Source organism: Notamacropus eugenii, chromosome 4 (assembly GCF_028372415.1).
Source record: "Notamacropus eugenii isolate mMacEug1 chromosome 4, mMacEug1.pri_v2, whole genome shotgun sequence".
Lineage (NCBI taxonomy): Eukaryota > Metazoa > Chordata > Mammalia > Diprotodontia > Macropodidae > Notamacropus > Notamacropus eugenii.
The window spans coordinates 216516249-216530351 of NC_092875.1; the positions used below are offsets into that span (position 1 = coordinate 216516249).

The following is a 14103-nucleotide window of genomic DNA, read 5'->3' on the forward strand; positions in this document are numbered from 1 at the left end:
ATACTACCAGATTACAAACAATATCTTCATTATTAATGAATTTACTATTGTTCTCTAGTCATAACTAAATTGAACTTCTTTGCTTCTAATTATTTTTGCAAGCTTGTTACATGCAAAGTGGTGCCTTGTAGTTGTTTAGATCTCTTGGATTATAATAAATATTTATCAATTATTGAATAATGATTGGTCTTTTTGAAAAGTAATTAGCAATTTGCATTACTTCTTTTGAAAATTTCTTATATTCTTTGCCCATTCATTTTATGACCTAGAAGTTATCTTTTTAAAAATTTTAAGTTTCTCATATATTTTAAATCTCAGATTTTTGATGTCATCTTTCCATAAATATACTTTCGAATATTACCTTTCTCTTTCTTTTATTGTTTATAAATTCTTATTATCCTGTCATTATAAAATATATCGTCATCAAAAGTAATATATCATTATAAAAATAATATTACTTTAACTAACAATTCATTTTTATCATGAATAATTAGTAAGGAAATCATATATATTTAACCCTTAAGATCAGTAGCAGGTAGTATAATCAGGCCTTGCCCTGGAAATTCTATACAGTTCCTTTTGGCAATAAAATATACTGTATTAGATGGTCTCTGATGCTCAATCAGTATGGTAATTTCCATGGTTCTGTATTAGTAAGCATATGATAAACTTTTAATATTTTTTGTTGATTTTTAAATTTTGTAAATAAAATTTCCCATTTCAATAATTAATTGTTAGATAGTTTTTGAAGTTTTTGGAAGGCTGTAAAATGATAGGCAGTAATCAGCACAGCATGAAGATCTGAGATCTTGCCATGTAAAAACTTGGCTCAAGCACCATGACTTATTTTTTAACTTACCTTATGTATACATATAATAGTCCACAAAGCTGCCTTCACACTTAACAGTTTCCTCATCTTGTGGAGAATGAAACCCTGTTATCTTAATGACTTAAAACCCAAACACGAACTTACAGATTACTTAGTGATTCTCACTTTCCCTCCAATTAACAGTTTCAAAGACATTTAAAGTTTAGTAAGTACATTTATTTTTGAACAAGTACTATACGTGAATATGCCAAAATGACAAAAGCTTTGTTAATTAGACTGACTAATAATTAAATACGGACTTTTAAGCATATATTAGGATTCTTTCATTCACAATTTGTTGTGTCTGAAGCAAAAAAACAAAATATAAGTAGCGTCAGCCCACTATCAACCTGTGAAAATTGCTTCTTAGAAATAGATGCTATTATGATATTTCTAAACTATGGCTGGACTACGCAATTCAGAAGTAAATTAGACTGGTTTCCCTTCCTGCCTATCTAGTCTAAATTACTGAATTTTTACTATATCTTCCCCCTGAAGATTTGCCATGAAAGTAAGTTTTGCCTTAGACTAGTATCAAAACTAGTTGACCCCAAACATTCTGGAGAGTAATTTGGAACTATGCCCAAAGTTTTATAAAACTGTGCATTCCCTTTGACCCAACAATTCTACTAGTAGGTCTGTATTGCAAAGAGATCAAAGAAAAAGAAAAGCGACTATATGTACAAAAATATTGATGGGAGGTCTTTTTGTGGTGGAAAATATGGAAAATTGAAGGGATAATCATTAATTGGGGAATGATTGAACCAAGTTGTAGTAAATGATTGCAATGACACATTGTTGTGTTACATAAGAAATGACAAGCAGGGTGCTTTCAGAAAAACCAGGGAAGAATTATATAAACTAATGCAAAGTGAGCAAAACCAGAAAAACATTTTATATAGTAACAGCAATATTGTAAGGAAGATCAAATGAGAATGACTTGGATATTCTGAACAAAACAGTGATCTGGGACATTTCCAAAGGGTTTATGTTGAAAAATGCCATCCACCTCTGGATTAAGAACTGATGGGTTCTGAAGGTAGATTGAAGCATACTCTTTTTTACTTTCTTTTTCTTTTTTTTGTGTGTATATGTGTTTTCTTTTTCAGCATGATTGATATGGAAATATGTTTTGTTTGACTTCAATTTCTTACCTTCTCGTGGAGGGGAAAGGAGTGGGAGAGAGAGAAAATTTGGATCTCAAAATTTTTTTTTGCATCTAATTGAGAAATATTTAATGAAATAAATAAAATATATAGAAGTGGGAAACTAATTGACATTCTCCAATCATGTTATTATGGAGAGATGTTGCAGAAGTGTGTTAGTTAAAAGAGAGAAATTCTTTTTGATAATCTAAACAGAAATAATTAAATTGATTGTATTTTTTACTTTAGGAGAATGATACCTGGGTTTTCATTGTCTAGATTTGTTACCTAGGAAAAATAAAGTTGGAAAAAATGTTGTGATAGTAGTTGAAATGGTGAGCTTTTTTATTCTACATTTTCTTCAGTGTTATTTTCTGAGTCTCAAATGCTTTTAATTGTCAATATGATTTAAGCTCATACAAAATCTAATTCTAAAATTTGTTTACTTCTTTTTAGTCATAAACTTTTTGTTCCTTCTTAATATAACTTATTTTGATTTCTTCATTTCCTGAGATCTCAACTTGCATTGGATAGAGGGCCTGAATTCAGGAAACTGAATTTCTCAGAATATTTTCTAATTATTCCGTTAATTGATTTTGGTGGGAAACAGAAACACAGTCATCCTTCCTTCAATATTTGCAGGTTTCACATTTGAGGTTTTGTTATTTGTGGTTTGGCCATGGTAATTAATATTTTGGAAATGTGCACTATACTGAGAAAAATCACAGATATTGTGCATATGTAAAGAAAGCCGAAAGAGAAATTTATAAATCATAAATGCATAAATAGTATATATTCTTAATCTATTTTTGTTATTTAGTACCATAAGTATACATACATAAATTTATTAAAAACAGTTAAATTTTGTTAAAGGTTTTAGTACATTTAAGAATTATGTGCTGTACCCTGTGGCCCTGAGATCACATGCATCCTTCTAGGTCCTTGAGTGTGGCCTTTTGACTGAGTCTAAGTTTTACAGAACAAATGCTTTTATTAAGGGGATTTGTTTTGTGAAGTTTGGCTTCTGTCAAAGTGCTGCACTTGAGGGCCTAGAGGGCCACAGGTGGTCTTAAGGCTGCAAGTTTCCTACCCCTGGGCTATATATTCTCCACAAAAGAGGAATGGCACTTCTTTGTCTTTCTACCATCAAGACTCAGTTACATGATTTTTTTTCCTGCAGTGGTCACTGTATCTTACACTATTTGATGAGGGAAATCTGTGAAGCAGTTGCTGCAGCTACAACAGCCTCTGCTCTGCATAGATGAGAAACTGCAAACTTTCAACTGATTTGTTTTACATCTGTTTTTCCAGGGCTACTTTCCACCTCTGTAGGCAAGCTAGTGGCTCCCTTTCTTTTGGGGGCCCACATTCTAGTCCTTGCATAGCCTGAACTGAGTCTTATCTCTTCCTTTCCTTAACACCCATACCCCAGCCAAAGTAGGAAGGTTATCATTTCCTGTATATACTTTTGTTTATGTTGAGTTTCAAGCTGGGGGGGATGTGGCTACAGAGCAGTTCATCTGCAAAAAAAGATAGGAAACTTTAGTGGACTGTGAGCACAATTTGAGTAAGCAGTGTAATATGGTAGACTAACCAACTACTGTGTTCTTTAGCTTCATGAAGGGAAACATAATGTAAAGGAATAGGGAAAAAATAGTTTCATTGTACTCTGCCCTGGTCAGAAGACACCTAAAGTATTCAGTTCTGGCTTCTACGTTTGAGGAAATTCATTGATAAGCTAGAGGGCATCTAGACTGAATTGTTAACCTGGCTTTATGAAATTGTGTGTGTGTGTGTGTGTTTTATATTTTGATAATTATTTTAACAATTATTTTTCTTTTATAATCTATTGTGTTTTGTTTTTATCATTTAAAAATTATTCTAAGTAGGTTTTATCAAACTGGAAAAGTGGTATATGACATTTAAAAAATTGATTTAGCTTATAATAAAGGACCATGAGATCTTGCCATATGAAGATCAGTTGAAGGAAATAAGGATGATTTAAGAGGAGCATAGGGTCACATGTAGAGCTGTGGTTGTTCAGTTGTGTGTGACTCTTCATGACACTGTGGACCATACCATCCATGGGGTTTTCTTCTCAGAGATACTGGAATGGTTTGCCATTTCCTTCTTCAGTGGATTAAGGTAAACAGAAGTTAACTGAGTTGCCCATAGCTAGGAAGTATCTGAGGCTGAATTTGAACTCAGGTTTTTCTGACTCCAGGCCCAGCACTGAGTCTCCAGTAAGTCTCCACTGAGACACTTAGCTGCCTCATATTTAGAGCTAGGAAGGACCTTATAGGTCATCTCATCTTATTTTCTGGGGAACTGGGACATAGAGTGTTGTTAATAAGTAGAAGAGTTCATATTTAAATCAGAGTTCTGACTCCAAAATCTATTTTCCACATGGCCTACCTATATAATAGCATCTACAAGTATTTTAAAGCTGTCTTGTGGAAGAGAGATTAATTAGACTTGTTCTGCTGGATCCCAGAGGGCAAAAGTAGAAATAATGAATAGAACCTGCAAAGAGTCAGATTTTGGCATGGTGCAAAAGAAAATTTCTAAAAATTCTTGCTATCCAAAAGGGAAAAGGGCATTTTTTTGAGATGAGTTCCCCTGTACTGAAAGCCTTCAAGCAAAGACTGAATGACCACTTGTTGTGTATGCTGTGTGGATCATTCTTATTTATGTTCATGTATAATTGGATTAGATGACTCTCTGAGAGCCTTTCCAATTCCACTTTCCAATTCCAATTCCATACCATTACATTTTTTTTTTTGCTCATTAAGGTACATCGTTCAATTGCAGACATGTTCAACTTTTGAATTTTCTCTCAACTGGAAATTAATATAATCAAACTCTAGATTTATTTGCAGGCTTGAACATCTCTTTTATTGACTATATGCTTACTAGTAATTTTTTCTTACAGTTTGCCATTAGATGATAATGGGGGGGACAGTGAGTATTAGTAAGTAATCAGATAATTTCCCCCATTTGTAAAAATATAAATACTACTTATTGGAATTTATTCTAGAACACAGAATTTTATCAGAGATATTAAGACTGGAATGCCTCTCAACAACCCTCTGCCTTCAGGCAGCTAAGATGCCATTGTCATTTTACAGGTGAGGCAAATGAGTTATATGAAAAGTTTAAGTGATTAGCCCAAGGTTAATAGGTGAATTATGGTGGTTTCCTGAATAATTTCTCTGATTTTTTTCTTATAATGGGAGGAATTTGTAGGCTTATTGAAATATGCATTCTAATTTATAATGTAATATAATATAGTACTGGTGGGAAATAATTTATTCTGACCTATTGCCTTAGGGTCCTTCTGTACATGATGTGGAGTATGGCCTGTCTCTGATAGGTAAACCTGCCCTCCAGGCCCTTTTATATCACTGCAACTTTTATGAACATATGAATCGGATGGTGAAACATTGTTACCTGGGGCAATGTATGTTTGACTTAAATTGTTATGGAGCTGAAAACATCACAGCAAGAAAGAATGTAAATGGTAAGAATCTTTTATCCAATTTTAATAGGATGGTATTAAGCCAGTTACTCATCCTCCTTGGGGTTGTTGTTTTAACTATACATCCTCAAAGCATTTGATTTTATTATACTTAAGCATATTGAAATTTTTAAAACCTGAGAGAGCTTAGCCATAATATTGACATGTCAGAAGGTATGGCCATATATCTCTTTGCCTGAAGTTAAAGTAAATATTTTTCTCACCTTTCATAAGAATGAATTGTTTCTATCCTGTTCATGAGTACTTTTAATTAACATATAAACTTCTTTTTGAATCTTGTTCTCAGCTGTTGAATAAAATTCATCTTCCTAAATTTGAAAGCTGTCTTTAGATTTATAACAAAGAACAAATATATTTGTTGCATATTTTTTGAACAAAGAAATAAATAATACCTCAGAGGATTCTGAAAAATTTTAAGTATTGGAAGTAAAGAGCTTTGTGAAATGTACCATTTTTTGAATAGCATGAAGGGTGCTTATAAGTGCAGATTTTTAAGAGCATGTCATATTATAAATAATAGAATAGAGAGGGAGTTCTTAGGAATAACTAAACATTGTTATAAGGTGTATTCTACTTTGCATACTTTAAAAAAAGTATAAATGATTTATGTGCTAGAGAAAAGCTTCCAGAATAGACATTACTATCTTGTCGCTAAATGAAGTCTCTGGGTCTATTAAGTCAAGATTTGAATGCTGCAGAGCCTTTTGCTGCTAATAGATTTTGCAAGCTTCTGTAGTGAACAGGTTTTCTGTGTTCATGTAGTTTTTTTTTTTTTAAATGGTAGAGCTGTAAAGCTTGTTTTGAGAGAATTTATTTTTCTTCCCTTCTGAAGAAACAGTGATTCAGTATAAAGTACATTATAACTCTAAGTATTTAACCTTACTTAGAAAAGTTATAGTTCTAGTGCTTCCACCCACTTAATAAATTCATCTCCAAATAGCTGTTATTCCTCTGTTGTTTGGGTTTCCCACAGTATTTCATCATGTCTAGGTGACAAAATCTACCACAATAACAAATGACTGAGGGTCTTGGTTCTAACACAGACCCAGAGTATAAGATAATTGCCCTTCCAGAAACAAAGACAAAACAACTCAGAGAATTTTAATCAAGCTAGGTTATCATGAAGAAATAAAGCATTCCTAAAAAAAGTCTGAAATTAATCCAAAGAAGAAAGGGAATCTAAAAAGGCAGAAGGAAAGTCTGATCTGTGTCATCCATTCATTAAGTCCTGTCCTTAGTCTGAAGCCAGATTCATTCTATCTGGAGGGGGAAAGGAACTGCATGTTCCAGATAAATATTACATATATTGTGGAGAAATAAGGACAGATTTGAGAGATGTGAAAGTAGAATTGACAAGACTTAGCAATTAGTTGTGCATGGTAGAATGAGAGTCAAGAATGACTTTGAGATTATGAGCTTGAGTGATTGTAAAGATGCTGAATATGAAATGAGGACTCTAGGAAGAGGGGTGGTTTCAAGAGGAAAAGTAATGATTTCTGTTTTGGACATCTTGGGTATGAGATGCTTTGGAGGTATTCATTTGGAATGTTGTTTACGTTTATAACTGTTTGTTGCCAGCATTCATTTGGAGAGAGACTAGGACCAAATGTATAGATTTGGGATCCCTAATCAAATCTATGGGAGGTGATGAGATTACTGAGAGAGAGGGTATCTATAGAGAAAAGAAGACAGCCTTTGATAGAGCTTCAGGACACCTAAATTAGAAAGTTAAAGGGTAGAAGAATAGGACATGAGAGCAAGGGAAGGACAACTGAGCTCTTGGAACAAAAGTAGTAGGTATAATAAGGCTTATAATGTGAAGAGAGGAGTTGGACACTTTCAGGATCAAAGTAACTGCTTGTGTTCAAAGTAGTAATCATTGTTGACTCCCTGCTGAGGAGTAATGAGGAGAATATTTATTCTCTAATAATAGAGAAATCTGTTGACTTTACAGAGAAAAGTTACCTGAAATTTGCTTAGGACCCTTTCAGGACTTGTCAAATATGATAACCTCTATCCACTTCTGAGAATTAAGAGGCAACCAAAAGAAATCTACAAAGCATTTATAAGGATTATTAAGTCATGGACATGAAATTGAAGGCTCTTGGTGCACAGGTGATATTCTTAGCACAAAATTCATGAAGTGTGCTAGCATTAAAACTATTGGCTTCAAATGTCTGTACACAAAGGGGATCTCATTAACTCCCATGAGTTCAATATATATGCATAACAAGTGAGGTAAAGTATAAATTCTGATTCAGTAAGGCAAATTTAACCTTTCAGGTGTCATTGAGACTTGGGTGGGATCCATAGGATTCTGAAAAGGTATACATTGTTTAAAAAAAAACAATAGACAAAGGGTAAATGGAGTAAGTAGCATTATTTGTGAAAAAGTTATACTCATTTAAGGAAATAAAGGATCCAGTGGAGAGAGGCAGGTAGAGAACTTTTGGATAAAGATCAGAAGAAGGAGAAACAAACAGTTGTCATATAGGATGTCCTGCAAGGCACCTGAACAGGGAACAGATGAGGAGGTTGTAAAACATATCATACACCTGACAGAGAAGGATAATACAGTATAGTATATGGTAGAAATTCAGTTATCTATTGAAGTTCTCTTACTCTGTCAGAAAGAAAGCAGCTAATAATTTTTTGACTTCTTTCAGTAATAATTTTATCCTCCAAAAGGTAAAAGAAGCAATGAGGGAAACTATCCATGGGTTAGGTCTGACCATCGAACAGCAACTAGTTGCTGATATGGAAAGGAGGAAAACTTTAGAGAAGAGAAATTGCTCCACTTTAGAATTGATGATTAACAATGAGTGAAAAGCTGATTATAGTCTAATTGGGAGATGAAATTTCTGTGGGTTCACAGGAAACATAGGATCATATGGACTAAAGTTCTACAAGGCAAAACAGGCCAGAAACGATAGGAAATTCTCTAGGATATATAAATGGTTCTTCCACTACCCATATAGTAAGCAACAAAATTGGTAATTGAACCCATACCCTTTGGTTCCGAGGAATCAGTGATTTTCAGAGAATTAATTATCATGCAGACATTAACCTCATTTTTCTTTTCTGACATTGGTACTAGATTGGTAGATCAAGAGAATGTTCCCTGGGTTGAAGGAAGTTGATATATTTAGCTTAAAGCATCAGAAATCTAGAAGCTGCTTTTCAATTTTCATAGGAGTATCATGCCAGAAAGTGAACATTCTTCTTCTGTTTGATCCCAGAAGGCAAAATTAGTAATAATGAGTGATATTTCCAGAGTGGGAAAATTTGTCTCACAATTAGAGCTTTGCAAAAGTGGAATGGAGCTGTCTTGGGAAGTAATGGGTTCCCCCTTCATTTTAGGTCTTTAGCGAAAGGTAAATTACCTCTTTAGGGGGAATAGTGAAGAGGGGATTCTCTGTCACATACAAATTAGACTTAACCTATGAGATACCTTATAGCTCTTAAATTTGATGATTCTGTTTTTTCCATTGTTGTATTCATTCCAACAGTTTGTGATGCAAAATTTCAGTGTTACTTGTATGGATTCTTATTCTAGACAGCTAATAGTTACTGCTTACATAGGTGCATACCACCTTTTAATGTGCTTCTATATAAAAATTATTCAAAGAAAGATCGTATTGCCAGCTCATGTCCTGAGATAGTTGATGTACACAGCACAGAGCAAGCACAAGAGAATGACCACTGAGGCATCTGTGCTATTGCATGTTATTTTGATGAAACACAAAAGATGTAAAAATTGGTTTTATAATTATATTGCCTATCAGTATTGCTTCAGAGAAACAATTTAAACATCAATTCAATGATATGTTTATATTATACTTTGCAATTTACAGAATGTTTTTCTATGTGTTGTCCCATTTGATTTTCAGATACTTTACATCTGAGTAAGTTTAGACTCAGGTCAAGTGACTTACCTAAGGTCACACAGGTAGTAGTAAATAGTGGAGTTAAATCACAAACAAGATCCTCTGACTCCTAATCTTTTATTTTTACTATGATATTAATTGAAAGAAATTTCTTTTCTTAGAGCTTTTTCAAAAAGCTAACATGAGGGCCATAAATGGAGGTGGGGGAGGAAGAAGAAAAGCTGGTGTTGAAATGAAAGATTAATTTTATTGTATTCTGTATCAAAGTGACCTTTTATAAAGGAGATTAGGAAGTCTTTTCATTAATTAGCCTGCTCTGTGCCTTTAGTTTTCGCCATTCACTTATGATACATGGTATGGTCTCAGTGGAATTTGTTACTTTGTGTTTGATATATTATGATAATATTTGTCCACCCATCCAGATGGTGAGTTGGCATTGTTTTTGAGGTAAAGCATGACTTAATCCATTATGTAGTATAGGTTATCATTATCTGCTGCTTTCTTGCCACTGTGCTAAATTTCTTTCATGAATTAAAAGCAAAACAAAACAAGGCCCTTCCTACAGTTGAATAAATTTCTCAGATTAGTTTAGGAGCCCTGTCCATCTTTAATTTTGAACACAAGGAAAATACATATTTTACCTTTATTCTTTGTATATTTTATATATATACTAAGATGCTCTCCTGTTCATAGAATTTATGATTTATAGGTGTAGATGCTTGGTCATTGAATAAATAATTTGCATTGAATAGGGATGAATAATAATAAACAAGGTGAATGAATCATCCTTGTGTATGTTATATTTAATCCTCAAACACAATAATTTGTTTCCAGCTACCTTGAAGCAAACAAAATTAGTTAATTATTTCCTCTTGACAAATTAGCTGGCATAACCATCCTGATTAGCTATTTGTTCGTATAAATCTGATGGCATTTTTGTTGTTGTTATTCATGCATAAATATTTTTTTCCTCTTGGAAAGAATTAAGTGTATGTGTTCTCAAAATATTGTTACAATAATCTGAATAGAACCAATAATAATTTTACATTTACTACAGATTTTGATGACTCAGTCCATTTTGGGAGGGGACAGCGCAGTCCAACCAGCCAGAGTCAAAGTCCAGGTTCTCCTTCAACAGTAGAGACAGTGGTAAGTTCTAAAGTGCTCATAAATGCTCCCATTTTAACCTCTAAAGAAATTGCCAGTGACTCTGATTTTTCATAATTGGGTAGAGGAGACAAATTAAATTGCATGTTATACTTTAAAAAATTAACTTCAAGATAAAAATATTCATTTCATCAAATATTTATTGAAAAAATATTATGCACTCCACATTGTAGTAGTAACTTTGTCAGCATTATACCAGAAAGATAAAAGTATTTTATTTATTAAGCACATATTGTATCTGGCACTATATGCCAAAGAAGAAAGGCAAAAACAGTCCCTTCACTCAAAGAGTTCCCAGTGTAATGGAGAAGACAATATGCAAACAACCGTGTATAAATAAGATACTTACAGTATATACTGGATATAGTCTCAGAGGGATGGCCATAGCATCAAGGGGGATTGAAAAAGGCTTCTTGAAGAAGATGTGATTTTACCTGAGACTTGAAGGAAGTCAGGGAAGCTAGGCATTGGTGACAAAAACTTAAAATATAGTTGGAAAACAATTGACAATTGATTTAGTCAAGGAAAAAAATCCATAAAACAATAAGACGGTAAATGAGTTTTTGTAGCCCATAAATAATACTTCTACTTAGAAGACACCACGCTGGTAGGCTGGATGACATATTTAACTAATTTACTCTTAAATACATACACATACAACTATTTTTCAGGAGTAGGAACTTGGTCTTACAAATTGTATCTCCCACCTAATACACAAACAGTTTGTTCCTTGATCACATTTCTTTTAGGGATATTTTATTCAAAATCATTATTCATGAAATATCATCTTTCATATTGCATTGAGTAGCATAGAATAAAAAACTTGCTATAGAAAGGTCTTGTTATATTCTTGTATCTATTTCTTTATAGAATGATTCTTTGTAATTAAAATGTACATTTTATACATTAGCATATTTTCAAATTATGCCTAGAAATAAATTGATGCTTTTTTTTTAAAGAATAGATTAACCAGCATTAGAAGAGTTGAGTTAACATGTTAACAAACTTTAGAAAGTACATGGTAATCATTTTTTAGTTATTTGTAAGAACACTGATATATGGAAGTTTAGTTCAATTATCTACTGAAAATAACATTTACCAGAAATTAGTCAAAATGAAAATTATAATAGTTATGTATTTCATTATGTTGGTAAAGAACAATTTAATTTCTAGTAGTGATTGTTGATTTGTCTCTGTAAACTTAGGTTTTCTCATTGTTTCTTTACAAAGGTAAAGTTTCATTTTAAAAGTATTTCTTGAAATTGATTAAAAGTTAATAATTTCAGATAGAATTTTTGAAAAGATGTGTACCTTTGCTCAGAAAAGTAAGTTTCCCTCACTCCACTAGATGTCATACTTTCACCACTTTGCCAGAGAATGTTGATCTGAATATTCTTTGTTGGATAAAAGTTTCAGGACATAATTCCAGCACTAGTTCTATTAAGACAGCATCAGAACAAATACAAACTTTCATTTCTAATGAAATGGTTACAGTTATTTTAGAAATTTTGAGTAACCTAGTGTGCTAATATTTTTGTCATTTTGATGTTGTTACATTGTTCTTTTTAAATAACAATTAAAAAGTAGTATTGTACTATAATAAACCCACAGTAGGTGATCCAGACCTGTAATTTCATGACTATGGAAACTCCTGGTGTGGAAACTACTTTGATGCACATCAGTAGCTTATCTGTAACTTATTGTCTTAAAGAGTTACCCTAAGGCACTGAAAGGTTAAATAACTCAACCTTTATAATATAGCTAGTACATGCCAGAGGCAGGACTTTGAATCTAAAGTGTAAAACTCACACTATTCTCTATTCAATTATATATTATTAGAACATATGAGAAGTACTATGATGTAGTAGGTAGAAAGTTAGACTTGAAGACAGGAAGCCTTAAATCTGGATTGAAGTCCCACCTCTGACACACACACCAGCTCTTTAACCCAGACAAGTCAATCTCTCAGTGTTTTGGGCAACTGTCTGAGGCAGTAAAGGTACCAATATAAATAAAGTTATATATTTAAAAAAAAGGTACCAATAGGGGGAGTTTTCTTACATGGGAGTTCCCTATACTATAGAGAGGCACAGTGGATAAATAAATGTCTGGCCCTAGAGTCAGGAAAAGCTGATTTAAATCTGGTTTCAGACACTTACTAGCCGTGTGACCTTGGTCAAGTACTTAACCTCTGCCTTAGTTTCTTCAACTGTAAAATGGGGATAATAACACCTACCTTCCAGGGTTGTGAGGATCAAATGAGATAATAATCGTGAAACACTTAGTACAGTGACTAGCGCATTGTCAGTACATGATAAATGCTTATTCTCTCCCTCCCATCGTCCTGTACCAGTTAAATTGCAGATACAGTTCTTTTTTCCTATTTTAAGACTAGACCTGTGTAGTATGTCAAGATTTTTTGAATCCTGATTCTTGTAATCCCTCCCAGCTTTGGGTCATCCACAAATTTGCCAGTATGACTTTATCCAAGTCATTGATGAAAATGTTCAGTTTCACAAAGCCAAACCAGATCCCAGGGCCACACCACCAAACTCCTTCCAAAATAACATCAAATCATTAATGTCCCCTCTTTGAGTCTAGCCACTCAACTAATTCTGAATCCTCCTAATCGTATTACTAGCTAGATTACTACACATCTATCTGTATTGTCCTCCAAAATAGCAAGGAAAACTTTAAACAAATACTTTTCTGAGGCTAGGCAAATTGTACCTACAGCATTTCCTCAATCTACCATTCTAGTGAAACTTTTAAATTAATCTGTCCTGTTCTTTACAAAGTCATCCTGATTTTGTAGGAATCTTACTCTTATCCTTGACTTGACTTGTCATTTAGTAGAAAAGGAAGATAAAAATTTACCTCGTTTTAATTATCATCTCTCCTTTATATCTCATAGTGGTATATTCTTGAGTCATTCAAGTCAGGGACAGTAATGTAGTAGAAAGCTAGAAGCTAAGAGATCTGCCTTTTAATCTGGCTTACTAATTCTTTGTGATTCTGCGCAATTCATATTTTCTTTCTGATATTCAGTTTACTCATCTGTAAAATTATTGAGTTGGACCAAGAGTTTGCTAAGGTTCCTTCCATGTCTAAAGTGCTTCTAGCCTATGAGTTTAAAATGCATTTTGATGAATAGACAAAGTATGCCCAAACCCTCTCTCCAAATTGTAGTATGCCATGGTGACTTTCTTCTAGAAAAGATCTCATTTTAAAAAGGATCAATATCCATTTTTTTTTCCTGTGGATCCATGTAGTATAGTACCACATGTGAAGTGATAACATGATATAATGATATAAGTGGTGTATAACATAATTATATAACTGACTTGAATTCATAGTTCTAAATTTGTTTAGAAGAAATGTCACAGCTCCCTGACATTCAGAGAAAGAGAATTCATTTGTAAATATTAATATTTGAAGCTCAAAGAAACTGTAGGGTTTCTTCCTACCCTGTATTTTCTACTGTCAAATATGAACACT

At 33.2% G+C, this 14103-nt stretch overlaps 1 protein-coding gene across 4 annotated transcripts in view; it reads left to right on the forward strand.

The window, feature by feature from the left end:
• Positions 1-14103, forward strand: part of RTTN (rotatin) — a 216018-nt gene that overhangs the window by 135787 nt on the left and 66128 nt on the right. For all 4 annotated transcript variants that reach the window (XR_011966004.1, XM_072604121.1, XM_072604122.1 and 1 more), the window contains exons 33-34: positions 5344-5533; positions 10496-10587. Coding sequence is in view for 3 of the 4 variants with exons in the window: in XM_072604121.1 (XP_072460222.1) it covers positions 5344-5533; positions 10496-10587 (282 nt within the window). In the remaining variant the exon portion in view is untranslated. The remainder of the gene's footprint in view (positions 1-5343; positions 5534-10495; positions 10588-14103) is intronic.